The 20,911-nt window shown below is 41.6% G+C and overlaps 1 protein-coding gene across 1 annotated transcript; it reads left to right on the top strand.

The window, feature by feature from the left end:
• Positions 1-8,599: 8,599 nt before the first annotated feature.
• Positions 8,600-19,943, top strand: Mocs2 (molybdenum cofactor synthesis 2). Its single transcript, XM_028884608.1, has 6 exons — positions 8,600-8,721; positions 9,821-9,965; positions 13,849-13,976; positions 14,841-14,991; positions 15,953-16,076; positions 18,813-19,943. The coding sequence occupies exons 2-6, from the start codon at positions 9,868-9,870 to the stop codon at positions 18,879-18,881; spliced, it is 570 nt and encodes a 189-aa protein (XP_028740441.1). The 5' UTR covers positions 8,600-8,721; positions 9,821-9,867; the 3' UTR covers positions 18,882-19,943.
• Positions 19,944-20,911: the final 968 nt, after the last annotated feature.

Below are 20,911 nucleotides of genomic sequence, written 5' to 3'. Positions count from 1 at the left end.
TGATATCTAGTTTCTTGAGTTCTTTATATATTTTGGAGATCAGCCCTCTGTCAATGTGAGGTTGGTGAAGATCTGTTCCCACTATGTAGGCTGTCATTTTTTTGTCTTATAGACTGTGTCCTTTACCTTACAGAAGCTTCTCAGTTTCAGGAGGTTCCATTTATATCAGTGTATGTGCTACTGGTATTATATTTTTAGTTTATCTTGTATTCTACCACATTACTGAAGGTGTTTATCAGCTCTAGGAGTTCCCTGGTAGAATTTTTGGGGTCACTTATATATACTATCAAATCATCTGCAAATAGTGAAAGTTTGACTTCTTCCTTTCCAATTTATATCCCTTTGATCTCCTTTTGTTGTCTTATTGCTCTAGCTAGAACTTCATGTACTATATTGAATAAATATGGGGAGAGCAGACAGCCTTGTCTTGTTCCTGATTTTAGTGGAATCACTGAGTTTCTCTTCATTTACTTTGATATTGGCTGTTGGCTTGCTGTAAATTGCCTTTATTATGTTTAGGTGTTTTCCTTGTATTTCTGATCTCTCTAAGACCTTTATCATGAAGGAGTGTTGGATTTTGTCAAAGGCCTTTTCAGCATCTAATCAAATGATCATATGTATTTTTTCTTTCAGTTTGTTTATATGGTATATTACACTGATAGGTTTTCATATATTGAACCATCCTTACATCTCTGAGATAAAGCTTACTTGATCATGGTGGATAATTTTTTGACGTGTTCCTAAATTCCTTTTGCCAATATTTTATTGAGTATTTTTGCATCTATGTTCATGAGGGAGATTGGTCTTTAATTCTGTTTCTTTGTTGTATCTTTGTGTGTCTTGGGAATCAGAGTAACTTTAGCCTCATAAAAGGACTTTGGTAATGTTCCTTCTGTTTCTATTGTGTGGAACAATTTGAAGAGTATTGGTATTAACTCTTCTTTGAAAATCTGGTAGAATTCTGTGTTGAAACCATCTGGTCCTGGACTCTTTTTGGTTGGGAGACTTTTAATAACTGTTTCTATTTCCTTAGGGATTATTGGTCTATTTAAATTGTTTATCTGGTCTTGATTTAACTTTGGTATGTAGTACCTATTCAGAAAATTGTCCATTTCTTTTAGATTTTCCAATTTTGTGGAGTACAGGTGTTTAAAGTATGACCTGATGATTCTCTGGGTTTCCTCGTTATCTGTTATTATGTCTCCCTTTTCTTTTCTATTTGGTTAATTTGGATGCTCTTTCTCTGCTTTTTGGTTAGTTTAGATATGGGCGTGTCTATCTTGTTGATTTTCTCAAAGAACCAACTATTTGTTTCATTGATTCTTTGTATTGTTCTCTTTGTTTCTATCTTATTGATTTCAGCTCTCAATTTGATTATTTCCTGGAATCTATTCCTCCTGGGTGACTTTTCTTCCTCTTGTTCCTGAGCTTTTAGGTATGCTGTTAAGTCACTAGTGTGAGATTTTTTTAACTTCTTTATGTGGGCATTTAGTGCTATGATTTTTTCTCTTAGCACTTATGGTGATATTTTATTTTGTACTAAAATGTTATTTGTATGTTAATAAAGTTGCCCGTGTCAAAGCTGTTAGCAAGCCATAGGAAAGCCGGGTGGTGGTGGCACACGCCTTTAATTCCAGCACTTGGTAGGCAGAGCTAGGTAGATCTCTGTGTGTTCAGGGATACAGCCAGCATTGGAGACACATGCCTTTAATCTTAATACCAACCATAGAAGACCTGGAGGTCTGTACAGATAGGCCGTGACAAGGCGGTCATGTGGTTGGGTTTACAACCAATGAGAAGGCAGAACCAAAAGTCTTTATAAAGACTTTAACACAGGAAGGAGCTCTCTTTCAGAGAGGTAGGACCGCCGCAGGAGGAAGGGTAAGGTTTTAGCTCTCAGCTCTGACCTCTTGGCTTTCTTCTTTGGAAAAAAAAAAAGCAAGGACATTTGAAAAGGGACTATAAACAGGTCATTCCTAGAACAATGTTTCTTCAAGGAACACTGGCAACAGAATGCCCCTTCCTTCTGGAGTATGCAGAAGGTGTGGTAAGGGAAAATATTAGAGAGCCAGAAAAAGCCACAGCTACCTCACCTCGCTGGATCCTCAGCTGGTTTTGCTTCCTCAGACTGGAGGCCTCTGAGTCCTCATCCAGAATGGGTCTCAGCTGAACTGTGTTGCTAGAAGCCTGAACGCTTAACCAGCCAAATGCTTAACCAGCCAAATGCTTCTAGTTTCTGTTCTTATATACCTTTCTGCTTTCTACCACCACTCCCTGGGATTAAAGGCTTGCTTTCTGGGATTAAAGGTGTGATGAGTCACCATGCCTATCTGTATCCTTGAACACATGGGTTTCTGCCTCTGGAATGCTAGGATTAAAGGCGTGTGCTATCACTGCCTATGTAAAGTATCTAGTGCCTTTTCTGTTCTCTGACCCCAGATAAGTTTATTAAGGTACACAATATTTTGGGGAACACAATGCCACCACAAGCACTGCCTTCATAGTGTCCCATATGTTTGGGTATGTTGTACATTCATTTTCATTGAATTCAGAAAGTCTTTAATTTCTTTATTTCTTCCTTGACCCATTGGTGGTTCAGTTGAGCATTATTCAGTTTCCAAGAGATTGTAGGATTTCTGTAATTTTTGTTGTTGTTGAAATCTAACTTTACTTCCATGGCAGTCCAATAGAATATAAGATGCTATTCCAAATTTTTGTGTCTGTTGAGATTTGCCTTGTGACAAGGTATGTGGTTGATTTTGGAGAAGGTTCCATGGGGTGCTGAGAAGAAGGTATATTCTTTTTTATTAAGGTGGAATGTTCTGTAAATATCTATCAAGTCCATTTGAGTCACAGCATCTATTAGGTCCCTTATTTCTCTGTTAAGTTTCAGCCTGGCAGATCTGTCCAGTGGTGAGAGTGTGGTGTTGAAGTCTCCCACTATTAATGTGTGGGGTTTGATGTATGACTTAAGCTTTAGTAATGTTTCTTTTTTTAATACTTAATTTTTTTTTTTATTTCATGTACATTAGTGTTTTTTCATGGGTGTTGGGTCTCAGGAACTGGACTTACAGACAGTTGTGAGCTGCCATGTGGGTGCTGGGAATTGAACCAGGGTTTTCTGGAAGAGCAGTCAGTAATCTTAACCACTAAGCTATCTCTCCAGCCTCTAGTAATGTTTCTTTTACACATGTGGGTGCCCTTTTATTTGAGGCATAAATGTTCAGAATTGAAAGTTCATCTTGGTGGATCTTTCCTGTGATGGGTATGTAATGTCCTTCTGGATCTCTTTTGATTGATTTTAGTTTGAATTCTATTATGTTAGATATTAGGATAGCTACAGCAGCTTGCTTCTTAAGTCCATTTGAATGGAAAGTCTTTTCCCACCTTTTACTCTGAGGTAGTGTCTGTCTTTGAGGATGAGGTGTGTTTCTTGTGTGCAGCAGAAGGATGGATCCTGATTTTGTATCCATTCTGTTAGCCTATTTTTTTTTTTAGGTGAATTGAGTCTATTGATATTAAGGGATATTAACGATCAGTGATTGTTAATTTCTGTTATCTTTTGGTATTTCTCTTCTTTTCCATTTACTGCTGTGGGGTTATTTATTATCTGTGTTATATCTGTCTTCCTTAGGTTGGAATTTTCCTTCTAGTGCTTTCTGTAGGGCTGCATTTGTGCGTAGGTATTGTTTAAATCTGGTTTTGTCTTGGTATGTCCTGTTCACTCTGTCTATAGTGATTGAAAGTTTTGCTGGCTATAATAGTCTAGGCTGGCAACCATGGTCTCTTAGTGTCTGCATTATATCCGTCCAGGACCTTCTGGCTTTCAAAGTCTCCATTGAGAAGTGTTATTCAGTGGTGGTACATACCTTTAATCCCATCACTAACCATAAAGGTCTGGAGGTCCGTACAGACAGACAGGAAGTGAAAGAGCTGGGCAGGAAAAGGAAGTGATGTAGCTGGACAGAGAGGGAAATGAGATGCAGAACAGAAAGGCATATAGGTGTGGGTATACAGGAAGTAGCTCTCTTTGGAGACTGAAGTGTCAGTGAGGTGAGGTTGTCTGTGACTTGTCCTAGTCCTCTGATCTCTTGGTTTTTCACCCCAATATCTGACTCCGGGTTTTTTTATTTTATTTTTTTTTTTTTTATTAATAAGACCATTTAGCTATTTGTCTTACAAGTATACAAATATTCAGATTTTCAAAAAATCTCTGAGCCCAGTGATGGTGGTGCACAACTTTAATCGCAGCACTTGGGATGTAGAGACAAGCCAATCTCTGAGCTTGAGGCCAGCCTGATCTACAGAGGGAGTCCCAGGACAGCCGGGGCTACACAGAGAAACCCTGTCTTGAAAACAACAACAACAACAAACCAAAACACAAACAGTCCCCCACCAAAAAACAAAACAAAACAAAAAAAACCCCAAAGCCTCCAAAACAAAACAAAACCCAGAAAACAAAACAAAAACAAAACCCCAAATCTGAACTAGGTGGATAGATTGCATTTCAGAAACAGAAAATAAAATTTTTCTCTTGAGGCTCAATTCAAGCAGAGGTTAATCCGTTGTTCTTGTCTCCTTTCCGTGACTGTGATAAAACACCCTGACCAAAAGCACCTTCGGGAAGAAAGGGTTTATTTGGCTTGTGGTTCCAGGTTGTGAGGGGGCCACAGCAGCAGCAGGAATCCGAGACAACTAGTCACTTCGCATCCACCGTGAAGAGCAGAAAATCGCTGCACCGCTACTCACTACTCTCTTTTCTCTGACTTTCTTCACTTATGAAGTTCAAGGCCCAACGCAGGGAACGGTGCCATGAGGAGGATGGGCCAACTACCCCTCAAGGCAGTTCCCACAGACACGTCCACAGCCAGTCTGAGCTACATCGCTAGACGGAAACTCCCTTTCTAGGTAATTCAAGGTTGTAGCGGGTAGACATTTAAATTAACCAGCGCAGCAGTAGCGGGCAATAGTCATGGCAGAAAGTATTTACACGATATAAATTGGACAGGAAATGCAGTTATCTATGTACTCAGAATTTATTAGAAAAATCTGATGACACTAAGTCCCTCGAGGCACACGAGTGGCCAGGCCCCTCCCCCTAGGACCTGTAATGGCCAGGTTCCACCCACAGAATACTCTAACTGTCCCTAACTGCTGGACCCTGTCCCCACCGTACAAACGCAGTCTCTGGATGTGAAATCCCACCAATCTCCACCCTAGAAAGCTCCACCCCCTTCCCAAGAAACTCTGCATTTAGTTTGCTGCTGTTTCTCGACTGACAGAGGCAGCCAGCCTCGTGGTTTTTTTCTCCCTCCCAATAAATCCGTGTGAGGTTTGTTGTGTGGTGTGATTTCGTGGTATTTCTTGGCACCCGGCTGCCAGGGTATACCTTTCCATCCAAGCTGTAATGCTTACGATAAACCCTGATCCTGTCAGACATCTCTGGGAAATATTATTTTCAGAAATCCATTCCTAAAATAAAGTTACCTTTATGAAATCTTAATAGATCCTTTTGGGAGGAACCAAAATGTTCCTACATTTCTAATATCACAGAATTCAGCCTTTTAAAAAAATATGGAAATAAAATGGAAGTGTCTTTATCTGAACTCATGTTCTTATTTTTAACTATATGACATTTCATATAGTACAGCTGAGAAAATGGTGCCTCTAGATTTTATAATAAATTGTAACTCAAACAAAATAATAACCTTAATACTGAAGAGGTTTTGCTGTTCCTAATGTAATTTATTATATTCTATTCTGATCACCCACCCCACTTATGTAAATAGTGGGTTTATAATTAAAATAACATCAAAATCTTTGGCATCACATGAAATTATCCTGATGTTAGTCATGCTTGCAATCCGGAACTTAGGGCTGCATGCTTTTTATTCACTGGACAACAAAGGAAAAAAAATAGAAACTGCAAGTATCAGAAGCCAAAAAAAAAAGAAACATGAAAAGATTCACCCCACTAATAACTCAGAAACGAAACCGCAAGATTCTCAACATAATAGAGCAAAATGATGTTATTTTTTTAGCTAAGTCATTACACATCCATCAAAAACTGAAGGCATTCGAAACCATTGTTTATTCTAGCTCCTAAAAGATTTTTTTTTAATTTTATTTTTCAGTGCTATGGATTATAGCTTTATACTAAGCTACATCCCCAGCCCTAAGAACCTTGTAAAACAGAGGTATCATTATGAAAACTACAGAGAAACTTGATGTTTTGCAATTACATACTTCAATTCTGGGCAATTTTCTTGAATGTTTTCAAAATAAATGATATTATTTTGATGTTATCAACACCTTAGACTATAAACATGGTCCCATAATTGCTTTTTTTATATTTGAATGGGTTAAAACCTTATTGAGCTTTGATTTTGCTATTAATGAATTATTGTGCTATTTATTTTAGTCACACTCTTTAAGGAAATCTTTCCCAAAGAAGGGTGTTCTGTCATTAATATTTTCTTTTTTATGTGCATGCATGTTTTCCCTGCATGTCTGAGCACTACCTGTGCACCTGGCACCCGGTGAAGCCAGAAGACAGCATCAAATCCCCCAGAATTGGCATTACAGATCCTTGTGAGCTTCCACGTGGATGCTGGGAATTGAACCTGGGTTCTCGGAAAGAGCAGCCAGTGCTTTTAGCCTCTGACTTAGCTCTGAGATCACCAAAGAAAGTTTTTAGTTTTTAGGAAGGCTTCTTCTTGGGTCATTTTTTGAGCACACACTCCCCTCCCCCCAATCAGTAGCAATAGGCTCTGGCCTTTATGTGCACCGATTTGGCTGCGTAATCGCACTGAGCCATGCCTTATTTCTCAGCCTTTTGTAGAAATTGCACAATGCTGTCACTGGATGCCAGTGAGGGGCCTAGGGTGACTGTCACAGTTTCCTTGTTTTTCTAACAGGATGTGGACATACAACCTTAGTGTTTCGAAACCTTATCAAAATATATGTTGATGTAAATCATAAATCAAACTCATTACTCCCCCCCACCCGCCTCGCTCCAGCATTTCTTTTCCGTCCTTGAACTGGGAACATTCACCTTGCCAACTACTTTCCTCCCGGGAATTTATTACCCAATTTTACAACCCTATGGCTTGACACAGAACCGTGAAATGTCCCTTCCTCCCGTATTTGTTCCTATTTGGCAAAATCTTCTCGGTGAAAGGTTTTTATGAAAAGCAGGTGGGTCAGCCACGCTCCCTTCCACTGTCATAAAATGTATGGTTTCTCCTAGGATTACACTTGGAACACAGTTACCCTTCACCTTTATGCGTCTTCTGCTCAGGACTGAGCGCCGAGCAAAGGCCACTTAAATCCCCCAGTACCCCTGCGCCAGAGATTTGCGGCTAGGAAGCCTGGATGGAGTCGCTGACTCAGAAACTACCAAAGTGTCTGTCGGTCCGATACGGTCCCTACGGTGGGATAAAAACCCGAATCCCACACTGGATGGAGGGATCGCAGAGGCGGGGCCGGGAGGACCGCCCCTCCAGATTACCAGCTGACCTGCATGCACGCAGATCCAAAACCCAAACGCAAAGGCAACTGCAGCAGGGAACTTTTGCGGCTGCCCAAACCGGGGCGGGGCGGAGCGAAAGTGTGCACATGCGTAGTGTCCACACGCCCAGTGTTGAGCCCAAACAGCAGGGCGAGCATCTGGCCGCGCATGCGCCTTGATGTCATCCTGCGCCTCTGCGATGGTAGACCGGTTCCCCGGTGTGTAGCGGGATGGTTCCACGGTGCCAGGTAAGAGTTGGGCACGCGCGGGCGAGCTAGCCTGGGCTCGGGGCTCCACACAGGCTCAGTCCTGCTCGGGAGGCCCTTCCTTCCCATCCCGTCCCTGGCTCCGGGCCTTGAGCCTGCAGCTCACTGAAAGTCAAGTTCTGTCCCCGAGCATGACCGACTCCCTTCTGAAGGCTTCTAGACCTTTTTGTTAAACTGCCGTTCCTGATGGATTCATTTCGACAGAGACACACTTTTTAAAACGCACCGAATTAAGAATTATTGCGAGGAAATGTGCGTCCCCTATGGGTTGACAGGCCCTGGATAATTTGCAGGACGCTGTGATTATTGCGTGGAGACTTAAATTGTACTGAATGACAAGTAAGCCGTTTTGCATGGTCAGGTTCCTTAGTTCCCAGGCTGATTGCACACGTTTGGCCTAGGAAGTACCAGTTTATCCAGTAATTCAAGCCCATTTGCTTTGCTGCATGTCAAGTTTTGTGTGTTGTGTAACTTGACTCAAAGGTCATTTGACCACCGTGAAATGAAAGCTAGGCCTTTGCTGTTTGAGCAATTTATTTTACTTGTGTAATTCACTTCCTGACCCAGACCTGTGCTCACGGCTTTAGGATGCATGGAAGAGTCAATTCTATGTCAGCTGAAGTCAGACTTACCCATGGTTTCTAAGGAAACGTCCTAGGATTGACTGGGTCCACACAGGTTTCTGACAGGTTTAAAAAGTATACAGAAATCAGAACTGAGTTGAAAACTTTTGTCTCAGATGTGAATCTGTGGCTGTGTTGGAGTTTTATGGGCAATTGCATTTCTCAGTGCGAGTTGTTTAAAGCGTCCTTTCTCATTTCAGATCGAAGTGTTGTATTTTGCAAAAAGTGCTGAAATAACCGGCGTCCGTTCAGAGACCATTTCTGTGCCTCAAGAAATCAAAGCGTTTCAGCTGTGGAAGGAGATAGAGATCCTACATCCTGGGTAGTTAAAGTTGTAGAATGCATATGTAATGGACCCTTTAGTGTTTTTAAAGTGTGTAAACTATATGTGTGTGTATGTGAGTGTGTGTTGTAGCGTAAGAGTACTGAAGTTGTATTTCTCTTGAAATCTTAAAACTCTGGTGTTTAGAAATGTTCAAGTGCCACGAGGAATGCTGGAGGTCATTTACTAAAAAAGACATAGTAACGTGGACATCCCTAGACATGTTTATATAATCTACAATCATTTTTGTAATTTCTAAGACACAGCATGTAAGTCCTGCCTTTTATAACAAGATGCAGTTAAAAAATGTTCACTGTAAACATTTCCGTCCTTTTCTTTAGCATACTCAAATTTTTTCCGAGATTAAGAAAAAAAGAGGTATAATAAACCCCAAATGATATTTGAAAAATTTCCTCCTGGTCTCTGAAAGTCTGAAATGTAACTGCCATCGTCTTTACCTCAAGCCCTTCTGGGATGAAATATAGAAGGGATTTATCTGAAAATGTTCCAGGAATACGAATAGTGCTGCTCTGCCTGCCCAGAGAAGGTTAACCCAGAACTCAGTGCTCTGTGGGAAGACGATGCACTGTGTGCTCAGCAGGAAATACGTCTCCCTGACTAGGAGTCTTTCAGATCGCTTTTACTTCTAGTGAAGAGTTGGCAAGACCTTTGTACTTTTGTACTGTTTTACTTACCTGGAGTAACATAGCTGTACTTGTGGGAGACCTCTCAGCTAGACTTACGATACATGTACCTACACTTAGGCCTGGGAAGAGGCCATGTTCTGATTGGGAAGGTTTTTGTTTTGTTTTGTTTTGTTTGGTTTGGTTCTGTTTTGCCTAAAGTTTTGAATATTGGCTCCTGTCTAGTTTGGGGGCGTTTGTTTCTCTCCCCACTCCCCCAACCCCAACCACTGAGCTTCTCAGCAAATAGTAACCTAAGGTATCTTTGTAATCAAGTATGTGCTTCCAGGGGTATGCCCTCTACAGAACGAGAGTGAGATTAACGCCTTGTGAGTGATAGGAGTTCCTTCGTGCAGCTGAGGAGATGTGAGATGCAGCTGACTTGGCAACGTCTCATCAGACTGTTTCTCTTTCAGATTGGCGGATGTTAGAAATCAGGTGATATTTGCCGTTCGTCAAGAGTATGTCGAGCTTGGAGATCAGCAACTCCTGCTTCAGCCCGGAGACGAAATTGCCATTATCCCCCCAATTAGTGGAGGATAGTGCATCGGAACCATCTAGGTATGTGGTCTTTCTTTCTTTCTTTCTTTCTTTCTTTCTTTCTTTCTTTTTCTTTCTTTCTTTCTTTCTTTCTTTCTTTCTTTCTTTCTTTTCTTTTCTTTTTTCTTCTTTTTTTTTTCTTTTCTTCTCTTCTCTCTCTCTCTCTCTCTTTCTTTCTTTCTTTCTTTCTTTCTGCCAGTCTTGTGGTGAAAGATCCTACACATGACAGCTTGTATATGGTTCGCTGATACTATGTAGTCTTTGTGAGTCTGTCTGTACCAGTCCTTTACTGATGTGGCAGCAACTGGGGTTACTGTCATGATGGTAGGCATTGATGGACACTGTCTACCATCTTCCATCACCTCTATGGTAAGCAGTTTAATGTCAATGTGATGTGTCCCTTATGTTCGTTTAACATTTCTTTCTTATTGAGATCTTATTATGCTTGTATTTTGATGGTGGAGAAACAAATTCAGAGAATTAAAAAAAAAAAAAAAAAACCAACCAACCCTCATCTTTGGGGGCTGGGAAGGGGTGACTCGGTCTGTAAAGTGCTTGTGTGAACCTGAAGACTTGGGATGGAGACCTAGCACCCTGTAAAAGCCAGATGGGATGGCATATACATTTATCCCAGCTCTGGAAGGCAGAGGCAGATGAATCCCTGAGGTGTGCAGGCCAGGGAGCTCCATACTGAGTGAGAGACTTAGTTTCAGAAACTAAGGGGAAAGGTAGTGGAGGAAGACACCAGTGTTGACATTTGACCTCTACCCAAATGTACATATTGTTCAGGTTCATGAATACACACACATATGTGCACATACATACACACAAAACCTTTAGTCACATGGTTTAAATATGGCTTTAGGTCACAGTGGCAGGACCCAAATTTGAATTCATCTTTGTAATACGATCCTCTTTACTTTGTAACACATGTGGTTGCTCAGACCTGATCCTGCCTTCCTCGGACATAAATTATGCGAGTAGGAAGTTAAATGGTCACTGTCCCTGACAAGACAGTCTGTCATTGGCCAGTACAGAGGCACAGCTTTTCAGCTGCGTGGCAGTGTGCAGCTCCAAGGCAACGTAGCTCACAGTGGAGTGGGAAGCATAGAACCATTCTTCAGGGTAGTTTGGGAGCATCGAGCTTAGGGATCGAGTCAAAACAGCTTATTTTATTGTCGGCTGAAGAATAAATAAACTGCAATCTAAATTATTCTTGATTAGAAACTCTTTAAGCTATAGATTTAAAAAAAAAAAACTGATAGGATTTTTTTTCCCCACTACAAACAACAGTAGGCAAAAGTTGGCCCCATTAAAGACAAGCCAACGGCACCGTTTTGCTCTTCCTCACTTTCCTGGAAAGCTATATAGCAGATGCCAGCATGTCCACTCTTGGGGCTCTGTCTCAGGCCTGCTGTCTGGACATGCTAGGATACCCTGTTAGAGATGGATCTTAGTTTCATGTGGACATTCTGATCAGCATATCACCATGGTAATCTCAGGGAGTTCTACTTTTAAAAGCCTATGTATGTACTTGCAAGCTATTCAGAAAGGTATGAAAGATTGCTCATAGCAGTGTATTGTGCTTGAGTGATTTATCTTAGCTAATTTTAAAACCTGCAAGTTAAGTTTGAGTAGTCTTGTACAATCAGAGGTATGGGGACTCAGTATGGTTGGAAGTACATAGGTGACCTATTTGGGTTCTGTGTTATCAGAAAAAAAAAAGGAGGGGGTATAAAGCAGTGGTTCTCAACCTTTGGGACCCCTTTGGGAGGGTGAATGATCCTTTCACAGGGGTCACATATCAGATGCCCATATTGGTTCATAACAGAAGCAAAATTACAGGTATAAAATAGTAACGGAGTAATTTCATGGTTGGGGGTCACTGCAGTATGAGGATGTGTATTCAAGAGCTGCAGTTAGGAAGACTGAGAACCACCGGTGTAAAGGATCTAAGTACCTCAGGTAGCATGTAGAGAATGTTGGAAATCCTGCAAGTCAGATGCCTTTTTTTTTTTATTATTTAAGTTCGATAATAGAGAAACAAACACTGAATTAAGACTTCTTGAATTCTCAGCACTTTGAACCTGTCTTTAATAACTTCTCTGAGCCTTGTTTCATTTTTCTAATCAGATGAACTGCCACAGAATTTCTAATTATGCTTCTCATAGCATAGCATATAAAGTCCTCTTACCTGGCGGCCTCAGGCTGCCTCTCTCCCCTTTACTCCTGTGCTTCCAAGCACATCATATTCTTCGTTGTTCCCAAGTCTGGACATTTGCCACTCCCTCTCATCAGCTACACCCTGTTCCCGTTTCTTCCTGTGGTCACTTCTTATCTTTCAGGGGTCAACTTTGAACATTTACTTCTTTCGAGAGACCTTTGGGATCCCTTTATCTGCAGCAGTCTCTGAGATGTGTTTCAGAAACTCGTTTATTTCTATTAAGTTAGCTGAATGTGGTAGCTTTGTGATTCGTGTGTGTGTGTGTGTGTGTGTGTGTGTGTGTGTGTGTGTGTGTGTGTGTGTGTGTGTGAATGGACACATGCCACATGGAGCATGTGGAGGTCAGAGGACAACTTGTAGGAGTTGATCCTTTCCTCCACCATGTATGTCCTGAGCTTGAAACTTGGTAGTTAGGCTTGACATACCTGCTGAGCCATCTTCCTGAACCTGTGGTTCTTCGTTGGTTTGCTTCTCCTATACAGATATGAGCACTCTGAGGTCAGGAGCCTGTGCTTTTGTTCCCCACAGACCAGCTCCTAGGGTAGTCTCCAGCCCTTAGTCCTTTGTCGAAGGATTTCTATTCCCGTGGTTAAACACCATGACCAAAAGCAAGTTGGGAACCAAAGAGTTGACGTGTCTGCTTACAATGTCAGGTTGTACTCCATGGCTGAGGGAAGTCCGGGCAGGAACTCAAGGCTGGAGCTGAAACAGAAGCCGGGAGAAATGCATGCTGCTTCCTGGACTGTTCCTCATGGCTTGCTTGTCATACCTTGCTTTGCCCACTTTCTTGGAGGACCTAGGACCACTAGCCTAGGGGTAGCGCCTCATCACAGTGAGCTGGGCCCTCCCACATCAATCAAGGAAATTGCCCCCAGGCCAATCTGGTGGGGAAGACTGAGGCTCCTTCTTCCCAAATAACTCTAGTTGTGTCCAGTTGACATAAAACTACCCAGCGTAGTATAAACAGATGGCGTTGCATAATGCTGTTTGATGGATAAATGAAAAACTAAAGAAGCCTGTCCACAATACCTAGATAGTTGGTCACAGGTGGTACCTTCTTAACTCCATGGCTTGAGCCAGATTGTGAAGGGCCCCTTGTTCCTATGGAATCATCATCTCTTCTCTTTTTCTATCTCTTGCTTGAATAAAAGGAAAAAGGCATTCTAGGTGTGGGGCTTGGTTACAGAGTGGTTAGTGATGTTGTAGGTGGTGTGGGGCTTGGTTACAGAGTGGTTAGTGATGTTGTAGGTGTGGGGCTTGATTACAGAGTGGTTAGTGATATTCTAGGTGTGGCGCTGGGTTATATAGTGGTTAGTGATGTTCTAGGTGTGGGGCTTGGTTACTGGATGGTTAGTGCTGATCTAGGTGGTGTGGGGCTGGGTTACATAGTTGTTAGTGATGATATCTGTACAGATGAAAGTGGTGATCCCTCAATTGGATGGTGATGAGAGACATGAACAATAGTTACATTCTTGGTGTATATAGGCGCACTTGTAGAATTCCTGAAGACTCATGTGGGATAGTAATAGTTGTAATTGTTTGTTAAAACTTTAGACTCATCACTGAAATCAAATCCTCCTCTTCTACCTAATAGAGAAAAAGTAGATGTGGAAACAGCACGAAAGTTGAATGTGTTACTTCTGACACTCTCGCTGAGGGCTGTTCACGTCTTCTTTCTAGGAAAGATGTGGATGAGGTTGACGAGAAGCCTAAAGACATAATACAGTTCACTGACAAGCAGCTCTCAGTGGATGAAGTATCACAGTTGGTGATTTCCCCTCTGTGTGGTGCGGTGTCACTCTTTGTGGGTGAGTGTGGGAGCTGCTCTTTTTCTGCCTAGAAATTGGTGAGTGCCTTCCATGTTAGTGTCCACAGTCAGAGGACACAGAGTGTCTTCCATGTTAGTGTCCACAGTCAGAGGACACAGAGTGTCTTCCATGTTAGTGTCCACAGTCAGAGGACGCAGAGTTCTTCCATGTTAGTGTCCACAGTCAGAGGACGCAGAGTTCTTCCATGTTAGTGTCCACAGTCAGAGGATGCAGAGTGCCTTCCATGTTAGTGTCCACAGTCAGAGGACACAGAGTGCCTTCCATGTTAGTGTCCACAGTCAGAGGATGCAGAGTGCCTTCCATGATAGTGTCCACAATCAGAGGATGCATAGTAATGAGTGGCAAACCAAGATTGCTCATGGAAGTGGACAGAAACTTTCAGTTTTAGTTTCATCTTAGTTACTTTTTGATTAACAAGTCTTATTAAATTACAGGGATAATGAAGGTATGATAAAAGTCAATGCTAAGAAAGAAATTTTGCACTTTCCAAATATTGAAGTAAAAAAATGTATCTATCTGTTGCTAATACTGGAAACACAGATATTTTCCTTTTAAGCATGATACACTATTGGTAAGAAGAGCAGTACAACTTTTTTGGCATATGAATGCTTTCAGGGAGCTTGCTTAAATATTATTTTCTGATCATCTTGGAGATAATTGTCTTTTGTTCTCCTAGTGAAATTTTTCTTGTAGAAAATTTAAAATAGGTTTTAGAGAAATGTACAATACTTGTTTGTAAGTGAAAAGTAATCGTTAAAAAAGCATTCTATGAATGAAGTATTTCTGTTATAGTAAAAATTCTTATTTTCATTATGTGATTTTTTTTTAATTTTTTTTTTTTAGGGACTACAAGAAATAACTTTGAAGGCAAAAAAGTCACTAGTTTAGAATATGAAGCATATATACCGATGGCAGAAAATGAAATCAGAAAAATTTGTAGTGACATTAGGCAGAAATGGCCAGTCCGACACATAGCGGTGTTCCATCGACTTGGGTAGGATTTCTTTATCTTTTGAACGTTGAATTTGGTTGCTGTCTGTCTGTATATTGATACTGACTCCGACTCCGTCTGCCAAGAAAGAAAAGCTTGTACTTTAGCCCGAGGAGTGTGGAGAGGGCTCCCAGCATCTGCCTTGGCTGCTTGCTGGATTGTAGCTTTGGATGGCTCCTTCCCTCATTTGCTCTAATGAAATTTAATCACCAAGACCTTCAGGTCCTGGCCCGAGTGCCTGTGGGAATGTCTGCTTAAATCCCCGATGCCTTTAGACAGTTGTTCTGGCCTCTGGGCTTAGTGCATGTTAAAAGTTGGCTACAGATCTGAAGCCGTTAAAAACAGTTCATTTTTCATACCACCAGAAAGAATGGCATTCCAGGATTTTCAAAGAAGCCAGCAATTAAGACATCTGTCATTATTTTGTTATTAGCTATAATTTCATTACTAACTGGTAATGGTACTGGGTGTTGCTGATCCTGTTGCTCAAGATTAATTGATATTTTGTCATTTTTAATTGTATGTTAAGTGTATGTGGTCACTGTAGTTTTTATATACCACCTCACACTATACCTTGTTTGAGTTAGATGGCTGGAATTAGAGCAGTGGTTCTCAACCAGTGGGTCCGGCCCCTTTGTGAGTCTAAATGACCCTTTCACAGGGGTCACCTAAGACCATTGGAAAATAGAGATTTACATTGCAATTCATAACAGTAGCAAAACCACTGGATTAGGGAGAGGACCTTTTCTTCTTAGTCCCCACCAAAGAAGGTTTATGGATAGACGCTCATTTGCGCTGAATATAACTGGCATGAATTATCATTTTCTAGTTAACCTAGACATTTAAATGCAATAGAATGACATTATAATTCTAACATATATACAGATTTTCCCACCCTCTTGGTGGTGTATTTAATGTGTGAATTAGGAAATAATGGTAATTTGTTTTCATCATCTCGTTAAAGTTTGGTTCCAGTGACAGAAGCCAGCACAATTATTGCTGTGTCCTCGGCTCACAGAGCCGCGTCCCTCGAAGCTGTGAGCTATGCCATCGATTCTTTAAAAGCCAAGGTGCCCATATGGAAAAAGGTGAGTGAAGGAAACACCTCACTTTGCCGCGGGGACCTGATTTTATGCATAGATAAAGGATGTGATTAAGAGTACTTTCATAATTTGGTTTCCTGTGCCTTGCATACCTATAAGCTCTTGTGTTCCTTATCTGACATAGTGCATTTATGGTGTGGCTGTTTTCCAAGTTCAAGCATAAAAGAATCTATGCCCCAAGGATTGCATGGTGTAGAAAGGCTGGCAGTTAGGATTTCTAGTCCGCACGCTTCCTGCAGTTCATTAGGTAATCTCCCTTCAGTTAGGTCTCTATTCCACTAGTGCTCTTTCTTTGGAAAGTGAGAATAATGTTGGCTGCTTAGTCTTTGGCTGAAGGAGAAATCCCCTAAAGCAAAAGAGTTTTTATCTAGTGGTTCTTTTCTCAGGGTGGAGAGTGTGTCTGAGAAAATGTCAATGGGTGGATTAGAAAACAAATAGGAACAAGGCATGGTGTTGTATATCTACATTTCCATCAGTGTGGTGGAATCTCAAGCTTTATTCTGTCCTAGGCTACAAAGACCACATCCCCATATATATGTGTGTTTGTGTGTGTGTGTGTATAATTATATATAATAAAAACATCGATAGACCATTCTGTTTTCTGCCAATAAGTCAAGCTAAACAAGAATGAGTAATTCTCTGGTTAAATGGAGCATTCTGAAGGGACACCTCCCCCGACCCTGCTCCTACCTCCGAGAAGGTAGGAGCATTGAACAGACAGTTCTGCACTTGGGAATGTTTACTTATGCATCTGAGTCAAGAATTCCCGGGTTGCCCTCAGCAGTCTGGCTGTTCCCAAAGCCGAGAAACTAATGCCAGCACAAAGGATCAGAAGAGCCACACAGGGCCAGGACGATCCTCAAAGGAGCAGTTGGCCTCGGTCAGTGGGAAAGATGATCAGGTGGGACACTGATCCAGGTGCCAGGTAAAATCTGATCCTCTCCGTGGGCTAAAGAGTTGGGAACTACTTTGGGATTACAGGATAGGGTGTGTGTGTAAAGAACGCATGATTCTGAGAGAATGGAGGCAAGCCCGCACAAGGGCGGGGAGTTGAGAGCACTCCAAATGAGCTTCAAGCCATATGGCGAAGGTGGCTGTCTTTATTGGAGAGGAGAGGACAGACAGTCAAGACAGCAGGTGGAGGCTAGCCCTGCAGCTGAGAGCGAGAGGCAAGAGCGGGCACGTACCCCTAGTTTATGCTTCAAGGACTAGTTGAACTTCGAATTTGCTCTCTGTGGTCTGTAAGGGAGTGGAAAAGTGTAGAAAAGGGCAGTGCTCAGAGGCGATGGAGTGGAGCAGACAAGACATTAGTGACCCACCCCAGACATGCGGGGCAGACCTTTCAGTCCAAGGATTTAAAACCGCTGTTGGGAGGAAACGGAGAGAAGCCAGAAAAAGCAGTTCAGCAACTTAGTAGAGATGAGAGAGAAAGAGAGAGGGAGGGAGAGGGAGAGAAAGTGAGAGGGAGGGAGGGAGGGAGGGAGGGAGGAGGGAGGGAGGGGGGAGGATAAGAAGAGGTTAGGGGAAGGGAAGATGAGAGAAAGGAGCCGGGTGGTTGGTGGCTCACGCCTTTAATCCCAGCACTCGGGAGGCAGAGCCAGGCAGATCTTTGTGAGGCCAGCCTGGGCTACAGAGTGAGATTCAGGGCAGGCACCAAAGCTACACAGAGAAACCCTTTATCGAAAAACAAACAACAAAAGAGAGAGAGAGAGAGAGAGACAGAGACAGAGACAGAGACAGAGAGAGACAGAGACAGACAGAGAGACACAGAGACACAGACAAAGAGAGAGACAGAGAGAGGGAGAGACAGAGAGAGAGAGACAGAGAGAGGAAGGAGAAGAGATGGGTCTTAGAGGTGAAAACTATAGGATTGAATTTAAGTTGGTCAATATTGAATCTGAGGTTGTCTCTCACATGCCTAGAATATTAGATATCTGGCTGTGTGTGGGATAAGCAGCATTGGAGACATATGCTTTAAGACCTAGCTGTACATTCAGATAGTGACGAGGCAGTCTGTGTTTGGGTTTACACATGAAGCAGAACAACATACTATAAACGAACCGACAGAAGTAGGTTCTTTCGCGAAGCTGGACAGCAGGAAGGGTGAGATTTTAGCTCTGAGCTCTGACCTTCGCTTTCTCTTTTACATTGTTTCTGTGTTTCTTATTTAATAAGATGGTTGGTTACATCAACAGTCTGATTATTTGCCTGACTCACACTTGAAGGGCATCTGAGACACGGGCAAGGGGGATGCGGCAGGTAGAGGGTCCTACACAGAGGTGGCAGTGGACTGCAGTGCAGGTCTGTTCAAACACTTCCCAGCTGCTCATGGAACTTCACAGCTGGTGGAAATCCAGTTCACACCTCATTTTAGAAATGTCCAAGTAGGTGAGTTTGGAAAGAAAAGAGGTTTAAAGCTAAAGACTTCCCATGTTCTTGTACATAACTTAATAACTCTTGGTAAATAAAAGTAGAGATGAAAGGAGGGGGGGCGGGTGGCCCAGATGAAGTTGTTTATTCTTTTCTGTTGTTGCATCTTGTCTTGTGACGACTTCTGGCCTGTCATCCATGTTTGTGCTCTTAGTGCCTCAGGGAAGTGTCGCTTCGATGGTTAAAGGGGGTGGGTGGTAGAAGCAGGTGTGCTGTTCACTTGCCTGACTTGTTCAAGTGTGTTCAGTTCTCTCAGTTTGAATACCTGTGGTGGGTGGTTCTGTTTTTCAGGAAATCTATGAAGAGTCAGCATCATCTTGGAAAAGAAACAAAGAATGCTTCTGGGCCGCTGGTGATTAGTCCCTTCATTTTTGGTGCACCAAGTCTTGAACGTGGTAAACCATCTCTTAGGTCACACAAGTGGAGAAAAGCAGAATGCATGAGTATGTGGGATGAGAGGCTGCCTAGGAACTGAAGATGGGAAGAAATGGCTTAATTTAAATAAGAGATAAGGTGTCTGCTTGACCATCCTGCTGTGATTAACTCCTGATTGTAGCCAGCTCATGATGATTTGTGGCCTTCCTTTTATGGTCAGCTGTCCCAGGAAGAACCCCTGTCTCACAGTGTGTTCACAGCATCGTTATCAGGCACGTGTTAGAAAAATTTGGCAGGATTAGAAAGTCATCATCAATTTTGATATATATTTTACGTAACTTAAAAATGAAACTAAATAAATCATGATTTAAACAGCTTAAAAGTAGATCCCATTTGTTTATAGTCAGTGATAATACCTAAGGAATTTTATATTACAGAGACCGCTATGACTTCAGACTCTATAATTATACAATAAGGCCTTTTATATTTCATGAGTTATCAGTATCCTTATGACTGTACAAATTATTATAAAATTGTTCCAAAGTGGTTTGTGTTAAAATGGCATCTGATGTTTAAAAGTTGGCCCACAGCTGTTTAGAGAGATTATAAAATTATTTATTAAAGTGGTTTGAATGGTTTTCATAATGTTAATGTAACATTACCCTGTGTGAAGTTATCACTAAACAAATTAAATTTTCTGCATATTTTTTATACCAAGCATCCAGTTTTTGATTGGTCAATATATCATGAGTTTGAGTGCAAAAGTCCCATGCAATTTGTTCTGAAAAATTCTTTGGCTTTATTGACATATGTTTGACAAGTAAAATCTATTTAAGTTCTATAATATGATATTGATATGTTTGTGTTATAATGTGATCATCAACCCAGATGAATAACACATCTGTCACTTCATATAGGTTCAGTGGGGAACTTAAGGTGCATTCTGAGCTCATAAAGAATTAAAAATACCAGTTTAACTGGATAATTGTTCTCATCATAGAATTAGCAATATTCATAATGAGAATAAAGACTACTTTTAAACACAGAGTGAAGAGGTTTTTCTTTTTTTCTTTTTTGGCAAGTAACTTAGTAATCCTTGCTGGGGATGTCTTTCTGTATGCTGTGAATGTGTTGCTCCGATTGATTGAAAAATAAAATGCTGATTGGCCAGTAGCCAGACAGGAAGTATAGTGTAGGCGGGACAAGCAGAGAAGAGAATTCTGGGAAGAGGAAGGCTGAGTCAGGAGACTCCAGCCCACCGTCCAGGAAGCAGCATGTAACAGGCACACAGGTAAAGCCACGGAACATGTGGCAACACATAGATTAACAGAAATGGGCTGAGTTTAAGTGTAAGAGCTAGTCAGCGGTAGGCCTGAGCTAATGTCCGAGCAGTTTTAAATAATATTAGCCTGTGTGTGTTTATTTGCATCTGAGCGGCTGCAGGACCAGCTGGTGAGAGAGATTTGTCTTAACCACAGGCCAGGCAGGACAGGAAAAACTCCCAACTACAAATACTATTTATTATATCCAAGAAAGACACATTTTACCTAGTTAGCTCATATATTCATCTGTGGGGGATCAAGAGCTGGGTGTTGGAGTCAGTTACCCTAACCCTGAAAACACATTAGGTCACTGGGCTGCTGTGTATATTCTTAGGATTTTGCACTCCTGGTGTTAATGCATTGCATTTAATGTTAATGTGAGATACTTTCAAGTTTTAAGATATTTCTACTAGAACTAAGAGTGGTGGTGTATGCCTTAATCTCAACACTAGAGAGGGTCTCTGTGAGTTTGAGGCTAGCCTGGTCTACCTAGTAAGTTCTAGGACACCAGGGCTACACAGAGAAATCCTGTCTCAAAAACCAAAACCAACCAAACAGAAACAACAACAAAATGATTTTTCTATTCAAATACTCTTTACAAGGCTTTCATTGAAGGTAATTATGTTTTTAAAGAGCGTAGAGAAGTCATTAAAAATGGCTTTAAAGAATCATGCCTTCAGTAACTAGGCTTGA

The sequence above is a fragment of the Peromyscus leucopus genome, chromosome 11, assembly GCF_004664715.2.
Source record: "Peromyscus leucopus breed LL Stock chromosome 11, UCI_PerLeu_2.1, whole genome shotgun sequence".
NCBI classification, from domain to species: domain Eukaryota; kingdom Metazoa; phylum Chordata; class Mammalia; order Rodentia; family Cricetidae; genus Peromyscus; species Peromyscus leucopus.
This window is presented reverse-complemented; position numbering and strand designations above follow the sequence as displayed.

What these genes read in the sequence shown, in the direction of transcription:
- Mocs2 (XM_028884608.1), top strand. Translation starts at nt 9,868, where the DNA reads ATGTCGAGCTTGGAGATCAGCAACTCCTGCTTCAGCCCGGAGACGAAA. An exon ending in GCGGTGTTCCATCGACTTGG is followed by an intron (nt 14,992 to 15,952) that starts GTAGGATTTCTT and finishes ATCTCGTTAAAG; the next exon opens with TTTGGTTCCAGTGACAGAAG. An exon ending in AGGTGCCCATATGGAAAAAG is followed by an intron (nt 16,077 to 18,812) that starts GTGAGTGAAGGA and finishes TCTGTTTTTCAG; the next exon opens with GAAATCTATGAAGAGTCAGC.